The following is a 22,557-nucleotide window of genomic DNA, read 5'->3' as shown; positions in this document are numbered from 1 at the left end:
CAGAATCAGTAAAGCCAGGAACACCTTCAGGAGCTTAAATACAGTCTGGAAATCATCAAAATACAACACCAAAACCAAACTCAAGATTTATCAGAGCTGTGTACTTTCAACACTACTTTATAGTGCAGAATGCGGAGGAATGAGAAAGTACGCCCCAAAGCACTGTGCCACTGAATGAGGACAGCAAGAGAGGCACACCCCACCCCAACCCAAAGAGACGGAGGAATCATTTCACTGGGCTATTGGGCCATATGCAGTGCTTGTGGAGTCATCTGCACGTGTGCACTGTTGGTGTGGAAAAGGCCTCCCTCTGATCGGGTAGCTTTCACACCTGTCCTGTCAGACAACGTCCTGGCCTCGGTTACACACGGCTTTGCCACCTCTCAGCTGGACCACACCAGTGCAACATCACAGGGTGTGAAACCATCACGGTTCAGAACTCTGCCGTGCATCTCCTTGGCAACATGGGCTACCAGGAGCACATCACATCTTTCCTCCACTGTCTACGTGGGCTTCCCATAGAACAGCGAGTCCATTTCAAGGGCTCAGTCCTTGTTGTCAAGACTCTCAATGGCCCAGATCCAGGGTATCTAAAGGATTGTGTAAAGCTCTGGGATCACGGCAGTGCGTAAGAGTTCAACAGAACTTTCTATCCCAAGGGAAAAACTCATCCCAGCAGGAGACAGAGCTTTCAAGAGGGCCAGATGCCAACTGTGGAACAGTCCCCCACAGGAAAACAGGACCTTCTCAAACCTCACTGCCTTCTGCTCCAAGTGCTAGGCACACTTCTCCGTCTGGCCTCCTCTGATATAAACACGTGTCTAGGAGGTGATACCCAGAGATTGAATGTATAGATATTGACAGGCGTGAGCTATGCAAAGGACCAGCAATCAAGGGGCAACAGGCATGAGCTGCCTTAGAAATACTTTGTGTGTAGTTGTTCGAGGTGAATTTCATTCTGCTGAAGTTTGATGTATTGAAAACTACGTATTGACATTGTAGGCTGTCATAGTAGATGCTCAGTGTCTTTTCCTTGTCCTGCTTGCAAGGTAGGGGGCTCTGTAGGGAAGCATGAAACCTGGGCCTAGCAGCAGTCAGTTACCCAAGGCTGCTTGTCAGGAGAAGGGGGTTAGTTGTGCCTCGCTGCCTTAGGGAGCAGCCTGCTTTGTCTCTCTCTGTTTTTGTGTTCATGTATGTTCGTCTGAATTCTGCGAAATAAAGTAGTGTTATGTTGCAATCTTCCAGCGAGAGGATTTCTATCTCACTTCTCTGTACGCCGGGAACATTAAAGATGTCTCTTTGCCAGCTCTCTTGAAGCTGTGCCAGCTTCCCTCCCCTCCACCTACTCAGAGCTCTAAGCCATCATGCTTCAGCCAGGTCCAAGAAGAGCTCAGCCTCCATTCACCCCAGTTTTTGTGATGGTGGCTTTGCAAGACCCCCTGGGAACAGGTCAGAGTCCCTATCCTTTCACACAGCCTGCCCCCTAGCAGTGGGGAGCAGCTTTCGGTCTGAGCTGGGTTGTAACAGGTGAGCGACCCAGTGGGAAACGGGCTATGCATCCTCTTGCACCAAGATAGAGCAGGAGCAACTCCACTGAAGTCCAGGGGGCTGATTCTCCCCCCGCTGGTCCCATGTGGGGTCACTCGGCCTAGTACAAAGTGGATGCAAAATCCTCCCACAGGGCCAGGTGTGCCTAGACGCCCTGGCTGCTGTGTGTCACTTGGCTGCACTCCTGGCTGGCGAGAGGGGGGGTTTGTGGCGGCATTGTATTGTGGGAGCAGCACAGCGCCTGATGGTGCATCAGGTGCCTGGCAGAGGGAGACTGATGTTAGCAGAGTTACTCCTGCTTTAAATCAACATGGGAGGAGAATCCGGCCCCAGTGGAGAATCCTCAGCCATCAGACCCCCCTCCCGCCCTGTCCCTAATGATTCATCGGCCTGATTCTCATTCACACTGGTCTGGCAGTGTAAAGGGGCCTTCCTGCTTGAAGGAGCCGTGGTGTCAGCATAGGTGCTGGAACTAGGGATGTTGGGAGTGCTGCCACACCCCCTGGCTTGAAGTGGGTCCCAGTATATGCAGGGTTGACAGTTTGGTTCAATGGCTCTCAGCACCCCCAATATACAAATGGTTCCAGCACCCCTGGGTGTCAGTGAGAATCAGGCCCTTATTTATAGGGCAGAGTTGGCATTTATCTTTGCCAAGCATGATTCCTACAGGAGCTGCCCTGGCCCATCAGGCTGCAGTGAGCGTGCAGTTACAAGCCATGTGGGCAGGGTGGAATGGGGGAGCCTCTCTAGATGCGGCGGGGAGTGAGGAGCACGCAGGGGGCGGCTTGGGGAGAGCAGCTGAGTACAGAGAAGCACAGGGCATAGGATGGGAGTGTGGAGAGAGAGGGTTAGGAGGCATCGAGCGGGTGTCAGGGAGGCAGTTCGGCGCAGGAGGCTGCGGCAGAGGTGGGGGCAGCGTGGGAGGACATTCCTGTTATGAAATGAACAGCTTTCCCCAGCAGGCATGGCGCGAGGCATGAATCGATGCTGTCTCTTTAAATAACATCTCTCTCCCCACCCCCCTTGCCTGGAGTGGTGGGTGAGCCGCCCTTGATCTCTTCTCTCGCCCTTTCATCTTGCTGGATCATTAAAAACAATAAAGGGAACTGGCGGAGACATTATCAGAGGAAGGCCTGGATCAGCCCCACAGACCTGCCCCACCTTCCCCCTTCCCGGGCCCCGCGTTACGCACACCCTGGCCTGCCTGGAGTAGTCGCTGGCTTGCAGGCAGCTCGTGCCGCATGGGGTCCTTAAGGGAAATGGGTACCGCGCTGTCTGCTGGCCCTTGCAAGAGTTAGGGGGATCCCTAGTGGTGACGCTGGACAAGTCCGGGAGCTGGAGAGCCAGAGAGAACCACAGGGTCTGTCTGTGTCCAGCAGCCTCAGTTGAGAGCCCAAGTGCTGTCTCTTCTCCATGGCAACGCCCCCTGCAGGGCAGACTATGGTGCAGTCTCTAGGGGGCTGCACTCCCTGTATTTACACCAGAGATCCATTTGGCCCTCAGCGTCGATAGTGGCGTTGGCGCCAATCCACACCGTCCTTTGTGCAGCCCCACACAAAGAGGGGAGCATCCCCCGCTCCAGGGGCTCGGACAGCTGGGTGGGTGGGGGAGTCCACTCTCCCCAGGGAGAGATGGGATAGTCGGGCAGGGAGCAGCCATCCCAAAAGCAGCAGTGGACTGATGGGTGCTGCTGGACCCGGTTGCTGCTGAGTCTGAGCTCTGCTATGGTGTTGCCTCCCTTAGCCTAAGGGCCTTCCCTTCTCTGGGCCACGGTTCCCCCATGTGTAAAACGTAGCGGGGAGAACCAACCTGAGCTGCGACTAGCCAGGCTTAGTATGATGAATGGGGGGACGCTCATGTTTAAATCCCAGGCTAAGAACGAGGGTTGTGAGCTCTTGGAATTGCCACTTGGAAAGACCCCCAGAGCAGGCTGGGGGCCATCCACCGAGCAGATCGGGGCAGGGATGGAAAGAGTTTAAACAGCTGCCGGGCGGTGGTGTTCCAGGGGGAGGAAGGATATCCCAGTGGTTAGGGCGCCAGTCTGGGCCTGAGGAGACCAGGGTTTAATTCTCACTACCTCACTGTGCATCTCTGTGACTCTGTTTCTGTACCGTCTCTCTGCCCAGGGCCTGTACCGTCTCTCTGCCCAGGGCCGCCCAGGGCCACCCAGAGGGGGCGGCAAGTGGGGCAATTTGCCCCAGGCCCCACAGGGGCCCCCACAAGAATATAGTATTGCAACTTTTTTTTATGGAAGGGGCCCCCGAAATTGCTTTGCCCCAGGCCCCCTGAATCCTCTGGGTGGCCCTGTCTGTGCCCCTTTTTCTCACGGCTGCCGCCCACGGTGGATATTGCCCTGCGCGTGGGTCTATCTCAGCTGACACAACCCAAAGCAGTAAAAGTGTCTTTGAGTTGCAAGACTCTGGATCCCCTCCCTGCGGGGGAGCAGGGCTAGTAAAGAAGAAGTGCTCAGTTTTACCCTTTTCAGCGAGGAACTGCAACTTAACAGTCAACTACACCACGAGCAGACAAATAGCTCTTTTGCATCATTGCTTAGAGGCAGAGGGACAAAGACCAGGCCACGTGCTCGCCCCAGCAAGGGTGGGAGCTACGGAGCCTGGCAAAGAAGATCCTATTGTACAGAAAATACAGCAGCAGAACTTCCAGGCGAGCCAAGTGAGGAACGACAGGGCCGAGTGAGCCCATGACCAGCCCATGGCCTCACTGTCATGGTGAGCTTGGTGCCGTTCAATGTTAAGAGACCGGGGACCTTGATTTCAATGGGAGTTAGGCACCTAAATGCCTTTGAGGTTCTGGGCCCAAGACTTTTCAGGCAGCAGTGAACATGGGGCTGGAAGTTTCAGCTCTGCAATGAGGGATGCAAAGGAAGCAGGACAGCAAGATTTGTTTCGACACATACCACGTGTCACGTCAATGTTATGGCCATGGATTACAAGAGAGAAGCTAGATAAAAGCAACCTTTTGCTGGAAGGTTGCAGTGTAACACTGCTTTAGTTCTTAGAATTCAGAATAACACACAAGAACCAGAGAGAGAGAAAACAGGCTGCTCTCTAAACCAGACAGGCACAACTCACCCCATCTTACTCTAGGCTGGCTAGCTGCTGGCTGACTGCTGCCAGTGGTAGGTGGCAGGCTTCACTGCAGAGCCCCCTAGTCTGCAAATGTCCATCAAGGCAACAGAGAGCTTACCTGAGCGACCACAAAGATGCTGACCCCACCAGCTGCACAACTCACTTGAGCAGAGAGGCAGCCGGGGCATTGCTTAGTGATGCCCTCACACCAAAATCATTATGAAAGCCAAAGTTTCAGCCCACTTGCCACCAGGTTGGTTCCAGAGGCAGGTGGGGGACAGCTTCTAGGGGCGCCAAATGGCTGTGCGACTCTTGTGTTCCCTCGGCTGCTCGGAGTGGGGGGCGAAAATATTTTCTGCCGTAGGGCCGCTATTGCTTGCCGCTCCCAGATGTTCACGTGTGGCCACACTTGAAGGTGGGAGGCTGTTGTGACTCAGGGTACATGTACATTGCACACACAAAACAACAACCCCAAACCGTGGCAGCAAGTCTCAGAGCCCAGGTCTACAGACTCGGGCTTGTGCTACGGGGCTAAAAAGAACAGTGTAGACATTCTGGGTCAGGCTGGCGCTGGGTTCTGAGATCCACCCCCCTCGCTGGGTCTCAGAGCCTGCACGCCAGCCTGAGCCGGAACATCTACACTGCTTTCTTAGTCCCATAGTGCAAGACCCACCAGCCTGAGTCTGTAGACCCGGCCTCTGAGGCTTGCTGCCACTGGGGTTGTTGTTTGCAGTGTAGTCATAGCCACTGAGGTCACAGTCTAAGGCCTGAGGCTAAATATATACAGTAGTAACTGGAGCACCCTATGAGGGGCAAAGGCATCCCAGCTTGTGCGTTTCACTTCCCCAGCAACCACGCTCTCCCACGTGCTAGGGAGCATCCATCTCCCATGGGCCATGCTGTTCATTTCAGACTCAAAGCTACTTCCATTCTGCACAGATTTGGGGTCATCCACCTGCCCTTTGCATGCTGGTCTTATTTGCTGCAGAAATAAAGTCTCCTGAATGAGTTATGGGCACAAAGCCCAGCAGGTTACGGTTTTTGCCTACCTCAGAGAGAGAGAGAGAGTGTGAGTGTGTGTGCGCATACGAGCATGCACCCTGCACTGTGCGTCTTTATTGCACACTGGGGCCCTGGGCTGATGAGAGGTCCGATAGAAAACAGCGTGCTAGGGAACCCGTTTTGAAGATGCAGTTACCAAGAGTTAACCTGTGCTCAGAAACATTCTCATCAGTTAAGCTGCAATTCCCATAGCAGATCCTGGCACTTTAGCTACCAGCATCTTTAGCTGCTACTTTACAATCAGCGCAGCTGAAGGGCATGAAGGAAAGGTGGCTGTAAACCACCTCCCTGTTCCCTTGATTCTGGACTGGCCCAGGGCTGAGACATAGAGCAGCCTCAGGGCTGCTCTAAGTTTCATGCCCATTGCAACAGGCTGTATGGAACACCGTGCAGCTTGAGGATCTGACACTCTGCCCCCCACTCCTCCTGGCCTCTCTGTGATCGTCTACTCTGGCTCTACACCCCCTCTGCCAGGGGGAATCAATAGAGGCCCCTTTAAGGCAGCATTCCAGCTGGTTTGTGCCACTGAGGCAGGGCTGAGGAGCCATAGGGTCAAGGATCTGGCCCCTCGTTTTCATGGGCGCTGAGGTTCATACTAAAAAGAAGGAAGGACTCTGCCCAGATGCACATGACTTAGGTTGGCAGAGGAATTCTCACCCTGCCCGCACCCCCCGCCTCCATCCTTTTTAAGGCCAGCCTGCCAATGCACCACCAAAACAGCCTGTGCAGCCCAGCCAGTGTTTACTTGTGTGAATGCAAATGACTGTTATTAACTGAAGAGGCTATTTACTTAAAGCAGCAGGGCTGGCAGTCAGCGCTGGCGCTCATTTGAACCATTGTTCCACAGGAGAGCCCTGCCTGGCCCACAGCCGCTGCACAGGCGTCTCTCCAGCTCCTCTGCTTTGCTTTCTTCTTACACTCCCTCCATTTGCCATCCCGCTCCTGATCATTTTCTCAGCCAGCTGGGCACAAAGGGACCAGATTCGGGTCTCAGCCTGCAGCAGTGTAAATCGGAGTCGCTGCCAGCATCCTTGCTGCCCCCCTCCGTGCCTCAGTTTACCCCTCTGTAAAATGGGGATAATGATACTTCCTGGGGCCTGCTGTGAGGGAGGGAGGATCAGGATTGGGAGCCCACGGTGTGTGCAGCGGTCGGGCCATCCTGGGGGTGGAGGGATCAGGACTGGGGCAGCAGGAGCTGAGATCTGAACTGTGCGGGGGTATTGCATGGTGCCCAGGGGAAGCTCTGGAGAGCGCTTGGGCAGGGCCGTCCTTAGGCCTATGCAGCATACGCGGCTCGTAGGGCACCCGAAAATTTGGGGAACCACCGGCACAGCACGTAAGAGTGGGTCAGGTCCCGCACACCCAGTGCGCGCTGCCGTCTCCTTAGGCAGGGGCCGTATTCACAGAGCCAAATGCACCAACGCATTCTGCGTGCGGGAGAGGGTACGGGGGTCTCTGCGGGAAACTGTGGCTCTTCACTGCCATGAGGCGGGCCGGGCAGCTCGGTATCCTTTGCTGCCTCGTCCCTCCCGGGCTGTTTCAATACCTCTTCGTAATAATTTCCAATAAAGTGTTAACAAATTAAAAAAATTATCTTATTTGCATCATTCTGTCAATAAATCAGAATTTTTTCTATAGCGCTACTTCTTTAGTGCAAGTATAGTCCATCAGCAATATGGTGTGTGCTTCATTTGTTTAACCTGGTTTTAATAAAGTGCATGTGGCAATTTTTCCAATACTGTAAGCTCATGTTTGTGTTGCTAAGAGCAAGTTGGGCATAGGGGCACCAGTTTAATAATCCTGCGGAGGGCCCCATAAATCCTAAAGTCGGCCCTGCGCCAGGGGGAGGGGAACAGGATGTGAGGGAGGGCAAGGTGCCCCCTATTTGTTTAGAGGCCTTTGGTGAGTTTCTAGCTGAATTCTCATCCTGACACCTGTACACATGTGCACACACAACAGAGGTGCAAGCACACACTCAGGCACACACACACACACACACACACTCGTGTGCATGCCCACACACATGCAAACTTACATTGCACACGCACTGCATGCACACACCCATTACACACTGCACGCACGCACATTGTATGCACACACCCATTGCACACACACATCGTATGCACACACCCATTGCGCACACACACTGCATGTACACTCCCATTGCACACACACTGCATGCACACATCCATTGCACACACACACTGCACACACACACAATGCATGCACACTCCTATTGCACACACACTGCATGCACACACCCATTGCGTACACACACACACACTGCATGCACACACCCATTGCGTACACACACACACACTGCATGCACACACCCATTGCATACTTACACACACACACTGTTTACACGCAACCATTGCACACGCACATCCAAGGCAGCATGTTTTACGTGAAGAGTATAAATCAGATAACAGACCCCCCCAGACCATGTGGTTAAAAGATGAAGCTGCTGGATTTTAAACTAATGTCGGGGGGGAGGGATGGTCTCTTGGAGTTTGAAGTCATCGGATTAGCAGTGCTGGGAATACAGGGACCACAAACTCAATGGGTCAGCAATCAAATGTTTGTACTTCAGCGTGTCACTAACCTGACAGTGCCCTGCCAATGCTTTGGTTGAGGAGGGCTGGAGGGAATCTTTTGATCCCAGCTGTAATATTCGCTGCCAGAAATGGCACCCTAAATATTGGACACTCCTGGGCCTTCAGGGTCTTGGGGATCCAAACCCCAATCTGCTCATGGATTTTGCAAATGGCCTTTCTCTTTATAATGGGCCGGGCCAACTCCCCTGCTCTAATTCCCCTCAGAAAGCCAGCTCCAGTTTGACCTTTGTGACTGGTCCCCATCCCTGTTACCCAGCTGGGCATTTGCTTAGAACACGACAGCATGTCCAGTGGGAAGCTGCACAGTCCAGTAGGTTCTATCCCTGGCTCTGCTATTGGCTCGCAGTGTGACTGTGTACAGGTCACCAAAGCCAATCCGAAATGTTCCCATGGAACTAATGGGATGGTTATAGCCCTCATCTGTCTCTCGCCAAAGCAGCCTGAAGGCAAATCAGCTGTTCCCTTAGTTACTGCATAACCTTTGCGGTCTTTTCCCATCTTCAGAACACGCTTCTGTATCTTCTGGAGTCCTTCCTCGCCTCCCCTGCGTTCAGTGCTACAGGTGTGAACTCACCTGCCCTCTGCAGAGTGCCTGGGTCCCTCAGCCTCAGCAGCCGCAGCTCCATTCACTTCTGCACACTGCATTGCTGTTGAAATTCACCCAGCCCCCTTGCTAGCACGTCGGGGTGGGGAACGCTCCCTCCACAGTCCTCATAATAATAATTAATAATGTATTAATAGCAGTAACGTCTGTAGCCATGTGGAATCTTGTTATTCTTAAAAACACCAAGAATTAGATAACCCAGCCGCCCGAGAAAGGCCTGCTCTGTGCTCCCAGAAGGATACACAACGCCAGGGTCCATCCCTATTAGCGTGGGGCCACTCCCTCTACATCAAGACTTGGGGATCAGGAGAGGACCCTTTAATGTCCCATGCACCCTACTGCCTACCCCAAACTTTCCCATCAAACACCTCTCACGTTCCCCATGGGCCTCTCTGCTGCAGGATCCTTGATCACCATGGGGACCGCTACACCCCAGCTGCAGGTGTAAATCCCAGATCAAGTCAACATCTGCCCGAGCGACCATCTGAAAGTAGCCGTGTGGCCATGGCAGCTCAGGCAGTGGTCTGGGCTAGCCACTCGGATAAAGAATCATAGAATCATAGAATATCAGGGTTGGAAGAGACCTCAGGAGGTCATCTAGTCCAACCCCCTGCTCAAAGCAGGACCAATCCCCAACTAAATCATCCCAGCCAGGGCTTTGTCAAGCCTGACCTTAAAAAACCTCTAAGGAAGGAGATTCCACCACCGCCCTAGGTAACCCATTCCAGTGCTTCACCACCCTCCTAGTGAAAAAGTTTTTCCTAATATCCAACCTAAACCTCCCCCACTGCAACTTGAGACCATTACTCCTTGTTCTCTCATCTGGTACCACTGAGAATAGTCTAGATCCATCCTCTTTGGAACCCCCTTACAGGTAGTTGAAAGCAGCTATCAAATTCCCCCTCATTCTTCTCTTCTGCAGACGGTATGTACCGAGGATCTCGGATGGGGCTGTGTTTGGGTAGCTGCCCACACCACCCTGGCCACAAATGCTGCTGAGCAGAGCTAGAGAGGGTATGTCTCGCTGAGCTGGGAATGACACCGCCCAGCCGCAGGGCAGACTCCCTGTTAGTGCTACTCTCCGCCGGGATCGCCGGTCACTTATTTGCAGCCCACAAGGAACCCTATGCACCCCGAGCCTCCCTCCCACCCCCTCCCGCATTGGAGAGAGCAGCCCTTTGGCTTGAGGCTTTGCGTCTCCCAGCCAGGGGAGTGGGGGAAGCCTCCAGCCTGTTGGTTTTTTTAAAGCCTTTTCTTTTCTCATTATAGGATGTTGCAGAACAACCAGCTCAGACGGATCCCCGCCGAGGCAATGAGGGATCTTCCAAACCTCCAGTCTCTGTAAGTCATTAAGGATCCCCACTGGGAGCTGCCGGCTTCTCAGCGCTGGAGTCGTTAATTCCTCCGTCCCTTCTGCCTTGTCTTTCCCCTCGTGAGCTACTGTCCCTAGGCTTGTGGGGAGGGAGGGCACATGTTGTGGCAGGGCCACTGTCTTGTTAGGGTTGCTGGAATTAGATCTCCCCATGTGAGAAGGCCACCGCAGCTGGTGAACGTTTCCAGGAGCCCTGGAAAAAGGCTCTCTACGAGGCAAGCTATAGAATCATAGAATCTCAGGGTTGGAAGGGACCTCAGGAGATATCTAGTCCCACCCCCTGCTCAGAGCAGGACCAATCTTCAACTAAATCATCCCAGCCAGGGCTTTGTCGAGCCTGACCTTAAAAACCTCAAAAAAACCCAACCCTAGCCCTGCAGTTACTGTCTAGCCTGGAGCAGCACAGAGCCTAGCAGGCTTGAGTAGGGGACTCAGGCCTTGTTTGCATGCGACAATTTAACTATAGAGGTACAAACCCTGAGCCCTGGTGTGGCTGCACCTAGACTGGTATAAAAGTGCTTAATACCCCAATAGTGGTTCCTAGACAGGAAGGGGAATAAGCCATACCAGTATAAGGCACCTTTATACCAGCATATCTGCAGCCACACTAGGGCTTGTACTGGTCTGACGATATCGGTTAAAAAAATTACCCCCCGTAACTGAACTAGTTGTACTAGTACAACTTTCAGGGGTAGCCCCGGCCTCAGAGCCAGGGTTCCATGCCTGGCTCTCCCATTGCATTTAAGGTGTAACTACTTTGACAGTTGGCCTCATCTACACTAAAATGTTAGGTTGACCCAGCTACATCGCTCAGGGGTGTTAGAAATCCACACACCCCCCCCAAGCGGTGTAGTTAGGCTGACCTAACCCCCAGTGTAGACAGTACTAGATAGATGGAAGAATTCTTCCGCCGACCTATCTACCGCCTCTTGTGGAGGTGGATTAACGACAGCAACGGGAGAACGCCTCCCATCGGCGTAGGCTGTGTCTACACTGAAGCGCTGCCGCTGTGCCGCGGTAGCGTTTTAAGTGTAGACAAGCCCTTATTAGCGTGACCAATGGATGGTGTAATTTCCAGGCATTTTTCACCATGTAAAAACATTCTGTTTTCATCCCCCGCCCCCCACCACCAGGTTGGTGAAGAATTAGAGAGCTGAAATGTCAGGGTTCTTTTCCCCACACAAAAGTGAGATCGTTTTTAATGCTCCACGTTTTCCAGCGGGTTTGTGGCTGGGCGCCGTTCTCTGTATGGTTTAAAGCAGACTGAGAATGTTAATTCTGTCGGTAGAGCTTTCAAGTGTTTATGGCTACCAGTAGTTGGTGCTGTCGCTGACTCTGCCCACGATCACCCCCTTCCTCCCTCTGGCTCTCCTGCCTTCCCCTCCTGCTCCCCCAGATCTGTCAAACGGGGGAAACGCTTCCCATCTGCTGGAGGAGCGCTGAGGCCTGGGTGCGAGGTGCGCCATGTGATCTGTTCTACGCCAATCCTACAGCAAGATTAAAGATTAGGCTGTGGGGGGAGGGGCAGCCCCTTCTCGGGCAGCATTCGCCAGGGCAGCGCTCTGGGCCTAACGCAGGCAGACCCCTGCTCAGCACCCCACCAGGGGCAGACATCTACCCGGAGGACAGCTGGGCAGCCAGCGAGCACAACACCCCGTGCCTGGGCTCGACAGCTCCCCTTTCTCCGAGCTCAGTGCGGCGTTCCCGGGGAGTGACCTGCTCTGCAGTGCATATGCGAGCCGGCTGGTGTGGTGTTCTGTCCCCCTCTGGTGGTGGCCGGGCCACACATATGTTGAAGAGCCTGCCTGGGCTAACAGAAAGTCTCTCTACGCTTTTAGAGGCAGAAGTGCCAGGTTCAATCCCCGCAGCTGAAAACCCTCCCCAGTGTAACACATGCAAAGGATGCAGAGAGCTCTTGTTTAAAGTTCAGGGGGTACGACCCGTCACGTTTCTCCAGCACAGCAGGCTCAGACTGGGTCTCTACTAGGACAGGGTGCTTAGGCGCTGCAGCATCCATCTATCTAGATTGCATCAGGACAGAATCACCACAAAGTTTGCTTTTCGATTCACCTAGCTCACCCTGCAGATCAAGCACAGAGCAGTGTCTCGCTAGGCTGTTCCCAGGCTGGTATGGGGAGCTTCTGTTTGTATATTCTTCTTCTTCTCAGATTTGCAGTGCTCTGGTCCACTAACATGACACTGAAAGCAGAGGTGCATTCGAGCTACACCCACGCAGGCAGTGGTGAGCCGGAGCTTCCCACACATGGGACCTCAGGCAGCACGGAAGGTATATTCCGGCTGCACACACCTGCAATGCTCTGAGCACAGCAGAGAGTAGCACAGGGCGAAGATGTGTTGCAGTTAGTTTTGTGGTGTGGGACTGACCTGAGCCTACCCGGAGCACTGGCCACATCAGGTTGCATCTAGGTTCCGGCTCAGCTCCGTAAAGCCACGAAGCTGGTGCTCAACATCTGAGCCAATGCTTGGAGATCACCTTCAGAGTTCCCGGGGGGCTGGTGTGACTCCAGCAAAGCTGCTGGAGTTGCTCCCCTCTGACACCAGGGTCGTATTTGGCTCCATGGGATTCACTGGGATTGGATTGGCCTGTGGGATGCAAACCCAAGCTTGGAGGGCTATTCCAAAAGGTTTGAGGTCCTTCGGCCACTGAACCCACTCGGAGCCGGGATCAGAGAAACACTGATTCGCTGACACTGCTGTGTCTTTTGCTCTTTACGCAGCAGTGATAGTATGGAGCAATCACATGGGCCCAGTAGAGTCCAGATAATTAGTTTACTAACGATATGTAACATGCCAGGCCTAGCTACATACACAGGCAGCTGCTCCGGATGGATTTTGGTAGCATCAAACAATAGAACACAGTGAGCTGCACTAGAGGATTCACAAGCTATTTAAAGGGATACTACCCTCCTCCTCTATACCAGGGGTCGGCAACCTTTGACATGCGGCTCGCCAGGGTAAGCACCCTGGCGGGCCGGGCCAGTTTGTTTACCTGCCGTGTCCGCAGGTTCGGCCAACCGCGGCTCCCACTGGCCACGGTTCGCCGCTCCAAGCCAATGGAGGCAGCGGGAAGCGGCACGAGCTGAGGGATGTGCTGGCCATGGCTTCCCGATGCCCCCATTGGCCTGGGACGGCGAACTGTGGCCAGTGGGAGCCGCGATCGGCCGAACCTGCGGACACGGCAGGTAAACAAACTGGCCCGGCCCGCCAGGGTGCTTACCCTGGCGAGCCGCATGTCAAAGGTTGCCGACCCCTGCTCTATACTATACTCATAAAAAAAAGACCTTATCTTCTGTGTGTTCCCGTGCAGCAATTTTCCTCTGAGAGCCAAGATTACTACAGAAATACCCTTCTGTGACCTCCCCATTCCACCTATTCTGTTTGACGAGTGGCCATTAGGATAAACTGGGTCTGATTTGAGAGAGATGAAAGGTTGTGGAGTAAACAGCGTTCCCCTGTAGCAAACTTCATTGTGTTTTAAGGCAGATATAAAGCTAAGCTGATTTGCTCAGGTTTCATTGCTGCTGCCAGTACATCTTTGAATGCAAGTAACTGGCCCCTGGCCATGAGCCCCTGGGTTCTAGCCGTGTCCCCATAGAGACAGCCATTTCTGAAGAAGAGAAGGTAGGTCTGCATTAGAGATTTTTTTTCTCTTCGTAATTCAAGTATCAGTGAGTAATTTTCCACAAGTTTATGAGGCTCGTGTGTATTTATTACCGGCATAGTAAGCAGATTGGAACATCCATAGATCATTGTAGCGTGGCTTCCAAGCATTACGAGTTGGGGTATGTGAGCCCTGGCTTGTTCACCTTGCCCAGAGCTTCTGGTCTTTCCATTCAGAAATGGGAAAGGATTTTATGGCACTTCGTGACTATTCATCACCCTGAATTCTGGGGCTTGCCTGGCACTTCGTAGGCTATTAACTGACTGCTGTGCCATCAGGGAACACACCATAAAACATCATAAGCTGACGGGACTTGCAGACTGGAGCAAACTTGAGTGTGTGGGGGGAGCATGGACAAAAACCGAGTGTGTGCTGTTTGTTTTCTCGCTCTTGCAGCTCTATGTGTTAGAACAAAAATCTCCTGCAGTCTGGGCAGGCGGCTGCATCAGTGACATCACCGTCTGTTGCCCCGGCAGCCGTTATGAAGTCACAACGCAGTGACTCCGATGTGAGATCGGAGCAGAGTTGGGTGCGGAGGGAGGAAACTCGCATGTAAACATCCACAGGAGCCTCCTCCAAAATGCTGGAGAACATTCGGGTTAGAGACAAGCCCGCCTCACAGTGGGTTTGATTTGCTTGGGTTTTTTGGATGAAATCAGGATTTTGGCTTCTTGTGACTGTGCAAGTATTTGTTGGGTTGGCTGGATGACCAATTTTCTGCCTATGTTTGCTGTTTAGTTTGATTCATGCTTCGTGACCAGTCATCTAAGTCACATGGTATTGTTTCTGCCCTCTGTTTGGATAGCTGGAACTGTTTAAACAGGAAAATAACAAATAACAGTTAGGAAAACTCTTGTTCATTCATAAATTCCCTTGTTCTCATTTCCTTGTGGGTGTTCACTTGGAGGCCAGCCGCTCCCCGAACAAAAAGCCATGTTGCAAATACAAAAGGGATGAACACCGGTGAATTGACCAGCCATGTGGAGTTCAAACGAATGCTCCTGAGTGCTCCTTTGCAACATGTGTCCTTAGGACTCAGCACTGAACTGAAACGAATGGTCCCAACTAAGTTTGGGACCCCATTAAACATAAGAACAGAGGGCATGGGGAGAAACAGACCAAATTTGGATTGAAAGCAGAGGGGGCCCTGTGCATGTGTAAACCGCAGTCGTCGGCAGGCGCGATCAAACCTGGGATCTCTGGAGGCATGAGCCTCTGCCGCATGAACTAAAAGCCAACTAGGTATAGAGCAAACTCAATCTCTCTTTAAGTGGTCTTGGTGCCACTAGCTGGGACAGAACACCATGCCCCAGAGGTGTGTGGGTTACACATGCTGTACTGGGGGAGCACCATTGTCCTATTTCTTCCTGGTTTTTAGATGCACTCTTCGTTTTTGGAGCGTGACAGTTCTGATAAGGCAACTTAGCTCCCTCCTGCAAAATGTAGAGTGATCTCGAGCGGGAAAGCAACGCCGGCAGGATTTCCAGTCGGGCAAGGTGAATCTTGGTGCAATGGGCCGTAGCAACAGCCAGCAGCACGCCTCTGGGGTCTGCAGCGTGTTCCCAGCTCGCAGATTGTGTATGCGTCTGTAGCGCTCTGCCTCCCGTCGAGAGCTGATCATTTTAGCAGAAGCGTGCCGCTAGTCCAAGGCCGTGTGGGGAGCTTGAGAAAATACCACCCTTTAAGTACCCCCAAGAGGGTGCAGGAGGAATGTAGCAGCCAAAGCAGTGAAGAGGAAGGGGTAAGAAGTGGCCCCCAACCTACGTTAACCTCCAGCTTCTCACACTATTCCAGCTCCTCAGCACAGAGGTTACCCCATCTTAGACTGCCTGACACGCCTAGTGGGTATTGATAGGTGTGTGGGGTGGGGTCTGGCTCCCCTAGACATCAGCCCTGCAGTCAAACTGGAGGCTGGGACCCCGCTCCAGCAAATGCTGGGTTTTATTTATTGTGCATCACTCAGCTGTGGTTGCCTCTGATTTAGGAGTGCACAATTCATGACCGACCCCTGCTGGGCGTTTCCTTGCAGCAGGTGTTGACATGCTTGATCCTGTCTATGCCATGGGGACAAGCTGGCCTAAGGAAGCGGGTGTCATAACCAGTGCCGGAGATGGAGACGCAGCTTTTCCTCCTGCCGGCAGCCATCCTGCATTGGTGCTGCTGCAGGGGTGGTGGTTTTAAAGCTGTCTCTTGCAGCAGGAAATGCACCTTGTTCCCCCCACCTCATCTGCCCCTCCCATCCCACCGACACCATATCCCCCCTCGTTCTGAGATCCGTGGCACACCCCTGATTACAGGTTCCACCACTCTGCAGCCACGACTGATGACTCTCAGCCAGAGGCGCTCGGTTTTAGAATCACCTCCATCATCTACTGCTGCGGGGAGCAGGAACCCTACAGAGCTCTGGCGAGCTGTCAGCAAAGACGTCCCTGGAAGAAGAGTAGCCAGACAAATGGAAAGAGGAATTTGGATTTAAAAAGAAATGAAATCCCAGAGCCTTATAAAACGGCCCAACTGCCTGCTCCGGAGGGGCTGCTTCTCATGGGGACTTGCTCTGCCTTTTGGGTCCATTCTGAAACCCAACGGGAGGGATTAGAGAGAAGAGCACGTACACCTGATGGCAATGTCTGGACAAAACAGACCAGGTGCCAGCCTCTTATGTAATGTTCCAGTCCAGTTGTGATCTCCTGGCAGGGTGTCTGGTTACCAGCGGTTTATAGGTGCGGTAGCAGAATGCCATGTGTACTCTGGAACAGTCGTGTGTCAGTCTAATTAACGACTCTGCGGTTTGCGAGCTCTTACCTAAAGCAGATGGGCATTGCGTCTGTTCCTCTGCCAGATGAAAGGAATCCAAGGGTTTCAAAGCAAGCAGGTGCTATAAATTATAATTACTGGGCTTGCAGAAGGAGAGTGAGGGAAAGAGGGAAGGGAGCCACGATGGATTAAAAGATCAAGATAAACTCTTGGTTTTTCTCCCGCGAACGATAGTCGAACGTGACGGGAACGGCTGGGCCCTTCGGTAGCTTCTCTGCAGAGCCTCACTGGGGAAGGACGCTTCAGAGGCAGCGGGCTGATTCCACAGGGGGAGTTGCCTTGGGTAGTTTTGCAGCAATTTGAGCTGCCAGGGAGGGTGTCAGTGCTCCTCCAGTAATCTCCAGGGAGTCGCAGCCACTTCCCTCGTCTGGTTTTGAGTCCACACACTCCTGGAAGCGCCACTGGGCAGGCTCCCCCAGAGCAGCTGCTGCCGTTCAGCCCTGCTGTGGCGGACCGCATGGTAGGACCTAACAGCCATGCGGAGCTCTGTCCAGCCAGAGCAGGTAGGGGCATACACCTCACTAGGTCGATACCATCACAGATTGAACAAGGAGGGGAGAAGGGGCTATTTTAATCCCTGGCCCCCTCTGAATCCTTTGGGTTGGAAGGGATCTCAAGCATTCCCTCTCCTGGCACAGTGGCAGGATTGGTGTCACGATCCCTCTGCTACACAGGCAATGCAGTCTAATGGTGCAGGAGACGGGGACTCAGAAGCAAGACCCCTGGGAGCTACTTTTCCCCCAGGCAGGGTATAAGGAATTCCCATTCAAGTCAGTCAGTAGTACTCACGCAGCCCCAATCCCTCTAGCATCTCGTAACACCCCTGTTACGTCCTAGGACTGGGGAACAGGCACAGAGACAAAGTGATTTGCCAAGGGAACTGGTGGCAGAGCTGGGATTTGAACCTAGGTCTTCTAGGTGCTAGTGTAACCCACACACCTCCTGGGTGTGGTGTTCTGTCCTATCTAGTGGCACCGAGACCACTTAAAGAGAGAGAGAGAGAGAGATTAATGAGTCTGCTCCACAGCTTTAGCTAATAGCCACATCATCCCAGTCAAAACACAAAAACATGCTGAGGTACACGTAGGAGGCGTTACACTAGGCCAGCACCTGAACCACCAGCCATCCTGGGCCGAGCTCTGCCGTTCACTCTGTGTGGGACCGTGGGCAAGTTGCTTCGCCCCTCTGCTCCTCACATGCCCCTCCCCCTCCCTTTAAAACAGGGATAATCTCACACACACGTGCACAGGGAGGGTGGGAATTTCATTACTTGTGTGTGACGTGCGTTGGGCATCTCAGACGAAAAGGCAAAGTTGTTGCCTATTATCCCTGATGCATAGCATCAGACTTGACCGTGAACCTTTCCATCGAGGGCCCTTCCCTACCCTCCCTTGGCTTCTTGTGCCACTGCTGGACTTGACAACATTTAGCCTAGCACTCCACCTGAATGTCTTTCCTCTTGATGTTACCAGATAGATCCCGCAGAGGGAAAGTGCCGCCACATTAACAAAACTTGCTCGCTGTGGCCGCCATCTGACGTCCAACTGAAGTCACCAGAAAGGCTCCAGTTGTTTCAAGCCTCATAGTCCATCTCATGCTTTGTCTCTACCAATGCTCAGAGCCTGCCTGGGGTTCTGAAAGACCCTCCAGCCCTGCCACGTGCCCACATTTGGGTTATTTAAAGTAACTCAGCTTTCCTTGCCGACCTCCCAGGGAAAATCATGTCTGCTGAAGGTGAAGAAGGTTAGTATGGAAGGAGGAAGAAAGGGCAATGGACAAACCTTAGTGCAGGAAGGAATCATGCTAAACTGTTCTGCCGGTTGTGGGGCTGGATATATGTCTTTGGAGTACAGGTGTGTCATACGCTGGCTTGCCCTTTACAGGGAGATGGGTCTCAGCCCCAGGTGGGAGAAATGAAGATCATGTGACCCAATCAGGTCTCTACCTTATCTAGCCCAGAGACTGCGGGAGAAAGGGGAAATGGTGGTGATGAATGGCTGCAGATAGGCTGTGATGGGATGCTGAGCTAGCACATGGTCCCCAGAGGGCTGTGAAACCCTGCACTAAAGTGCTGAGTTTGCAGGCCACGGATGCCAGGTCTTAAACGATGCAGTCCCAGGAGGAGGGCTGTGAAACTCTGAACTTAAGGGTGGGTGAAAGGGAGCTCACTCTGGGAGCTGGGCTACGTTAAATAAACTAGACCCCAGGAGCGGGGAGGAGGGAGCTTGTTTTAAAGAATTTTGCAGTGAGTGAATTATTTTTGGAAACCTCAGAGAAACTGAGGCAGAGTGCTGCAGGGCCACCCCATGTCATGAGGGGGTGGGGTGGAGGCTGTGACCCCTGTAGCAAGATGCCTCCAAGTTCTTAATTTCTGCCTGAGACACCCTTATATTCTGATATCCTTAGCAGGAACCCTTTGGAACCTGATGGAATCACAATACTCTTCCAGCCCCGGCCCCTTAGGGGAGATAATTATTTTTATATATATGGCTGGAGATTAAAACGCAAGGAATGACTTCTAGGAATTTTCAGGTATGTAGGCTTTGATGTAGGCAAAGGGGAAAACGCTCCCCCACCTGATCAAACTCTCATAAGCATATACATTTTTATGACAGATGGAAGGGGGAAAAAATCATTTTGGAATTAGCATGGCCTGAAGAGCGCCTGTGAATTCTCTCCATTTTCATCTCTCACCTTTGATTTGTTTGAGATTTGACAGCTTGCCATTAAGAGCAATATTGTTCCTTGTAAATCGCATTTGATGGAATATGGGTAAAAAGAAAAGTCACTTCCACTGAACGTTTACAGGATAGAAAGCTACGGAAGTAGAAGAGGCATCTATAAAACAGGGATAATGTAACATCAATTTACAATCTGCTGGCGCAGAATTTATCTTGTGACAAGGCTAGCTCTGTATTGTTCATGTGATTTATGGGCCATAAGGAGGGGTTGTGGAGCACAGTAGAAGGGGAGTTGAGAAGAAGCTATTAAGTAGCCGAGGAACTGGGACTCTTGAGGGACTCGGATTCAGACAAAGCAACCATGAGTACTTTCCTTCTGAGCTGTATCCATTAGAGCAAGGGTCCTCAGGTTTTTCAGAGGATGGACCGCATCTTAACAGAAATAATGCTTGGGTTGGAAAATGCAAATGCTCTGGCAGGTGGATCTCCTCCCTCCAAAAGGCTCTTCTTCCACCAGTAGCTGCTTTGGGAAAAGACTGAAGAACTATCTCATCTCTGAAGTCCTCTCCTGTCTCCAGCCCAGCAGCTGATTTTGGGGAGAAGCGTGGCAGCGTTTGTGGGCTTATTCTCCTCTCCTTGCTTGCATGAGAATGTGTGTTTTCCATTGGGCATTTTCAGCACATAATAGCACTTCTGTACCATAAAAGGGCACAAAACCAGGGGCAAGCCAGTGGGCCGAGTTTAATCACAAGAGATCAGCCTAGAGTCTGAAGAATCACTTGGAACGGGCATGGGGAGAGGCGAATTCTCCAAGCCAGGGCTGGCCCTCAGGGCCGGCTCTAGGCACCAGTGTTCCAAGCATGTGCTTGGGGCGGCACTTCTCAAGGGGCGGCATTCCGGCCCTTTGCGGGCGGCTCTTTTCAAGGGGCAGCACGCCGGTTTTTTTTGCTTCGGCGGCAGCACTCCGGCGTTTTTTTTTTTGCTTGGCGTGGCAAAAAACCTGGAGCTGGCCCTGCAGGCCCTAGACCAAATGGCACCCCAGGCGAGGAGCGTCTTCAGCGCCTCCCCCCCATTTGTTAAACTTTTGAATGCCATATTTTAATTGCATTTGTAGCCCATTTCATGACTTTGATGCACAATTTGCATGCAGAATTTATCCCTGTCATATAAGGCAATACATTTGCACAGGAGGATCTGTATTTATTCATGCCACATATAAGCAAATAAAAAAAAATGTTTCCTCTAAGCATATAGAAACTTTTTAATTTTAAGAATAACTGAAATGTATTAACATCAAGAAATTGAACTGTGCACCAACATTGGGTGGACCAGTATTAAATAATGTTACTGTAGGTGACAGCCTTAGAATGTTAACCCTAGTCCTGTAGTTCAAAAGGTCGCTTTTCTCACCTTTGCCCTGGCAAACTGAAGCACAGCGTCAGAGAGATCCAAAGACTGGCCAATGGCATTTTCAAGCCATAAAATAGCAAGCGATGTCTGTCTCTCGTCGGCCATCGTCGATCAAAGATATGTTTTAATGAGCCTGAGCTTCGGAAAGCTGCACTCACCACTCGCGACTGTGACCGGCAGCATAAGCAGAATCCTCAAAGCTACCCACACATCGGGAAAAGTGTCCTTCAGCTCTGCCTTGTGAATGAACTGGAGAACCTGGAGTGGAGAGTGCTTCGCATATTGCAGAATTTGACAGATGTTGTCCAATTCAACCTAGAGGGCTTTATCACTAATGTCTGAACGTTCCCCAGGTGTCAGCGTCCAGTCAAGGTCTGTACAATTGTTCAAGAGTCCTGTCCACCAGCAGCTTACTAAGGTCATACAAAAACCCCATGGGTCTTTTCGTGGTGCTTCATTTGTCTGAACCTTTCTTCGATGGACACTCGAGCAGCATCAACTGCTCCCCTTGCCCAAAGCACATGATGGACCTGCTGATCTCTTACTGCTCCATCACATTGATGCTCTGTAGTTGGAAGAGAACTGGTCAAGCTTTGTTCCCTGTAGCAGTCTGGGAGCCACCGTGGGCTGGAGGAATCAACTCGCCAGCCACTGATTCACACGGCACTTTGAGAGCCATGCCATGTGCTGGACAGATGTCGGAATATAGTTGCAAATCAAGATTCCAATGAACATTTTGCCTTTGCAAAGGCATCTTGCAGCAAAGTAGCGGCCTTTGTTCCAGCCCAGGGCCAGAGACTTGGAACCACTTTCAATCCAGCAGTTGGTGCAGGAGCTTTACACTAGCTGAGTTCCCACGGCTGGGGGAATCCCTAACTGGACAGCTATGGCTACATTCTGACTTCGTTGTGCTACTCAAGAGGTGCAAGGTGCTGGAATCAGGACAGGAAATCCTTCCCTAAGTGAAGTGACCCTGGTCACACTGGGGGCTTGAAATAGAACCAAGGAGAAAACCCATATCTCCTGAGTGCCCTACAAGACCACCCTTCCCCTTAGTTAAGCTTCAGCCATGTCCTTATCTCATCCAGATACTAAGAAAACAAAGACACTACACCACCTGGGTCTGCTGAAAACAACACCTAGAACTGCCTCTCCTCAGAATCCTGGTGTCATCATAGCCCAAGGCACGTCACTGTCTCCCCATGGGGCCTAAGATGCACCCTGGGCACATGGGGATGACAGAACACAGCCTCCTGGAACCCCGCAAGAGAGCAGTTACCCCGAACAGCCCTCTGGAACCCCTCAGAGAGACCAGATCCCTCCAGGGTGGTTTCTTCTGCTGCAGCTGGGGCCCAAAATTTCTCAAGCGATGGAACGAAAGGCCCCAGATAGAAAGAAGTGAAACAGCACAGGCACTTGGCCTTTCCCCACCATCAGCTGGTGAATCTAGAGCCATCTTTGCACTACACAGTGGTCTAATGTCAAAGTTAAAGGGATCTGGGAATCAGAGGATGCCGTGTCACACCAAAGTTGTCTTAACAATCCTCCCCAAGAAGAGAAAATTAGAGACTGAGCAACGGCCCGTGAGATTGTGTATGATCCTGCAGGTCTAGAACCCAAGTCTGCAGAGCTTCTAGGTCGCTAACTGCACCATGCGGCAATTGGTTAGCACTCCAT

At 52.2% G+C, this 22,557-nt stretch overlaps 1 protein-coding gene across 1 annotated transcript in view; it reads left to right on the top strand.

Annotated features, from left to right (window-relative positions):
• Positions 1 to 22,557, top strand: part of LGR6 (leucine rich repeat containing G protein-coupled receptor 6) — a 212,203-nt gene that overhangs the window by 97,893 nt on the left and 91,753 nt on the right. The window contains exon 4 of the mRNA XM_065403144.1: positions 10,191 to 10,262. Coding sequence (XP_065259216.1) covers positions 10,191 to 10,262 — 72 coding nt within the window. The remainder of the gene's footprint in view (positions 1 to 10,190; positions 10,263 to 22,557) is intronic.

This window comes from Emys orbicularis, chromosome 4, assembly GCF_028017835.1.
Source record: "Emys orbicularis isolate rEmyOrb1 chromosome 4, rEmyOrb1.hap1, whole genome shotgun sequence".
NCBI lineage: Eukaryota > Metazoa > Chordata > Testudines > Emydidae > Emys > Emys orbicularis.
The sequence above is the reverse complement of the archived record's forward strand: the minus strand, read 5'-3'. Positions and strand labels throughout refer to the sequence as shown.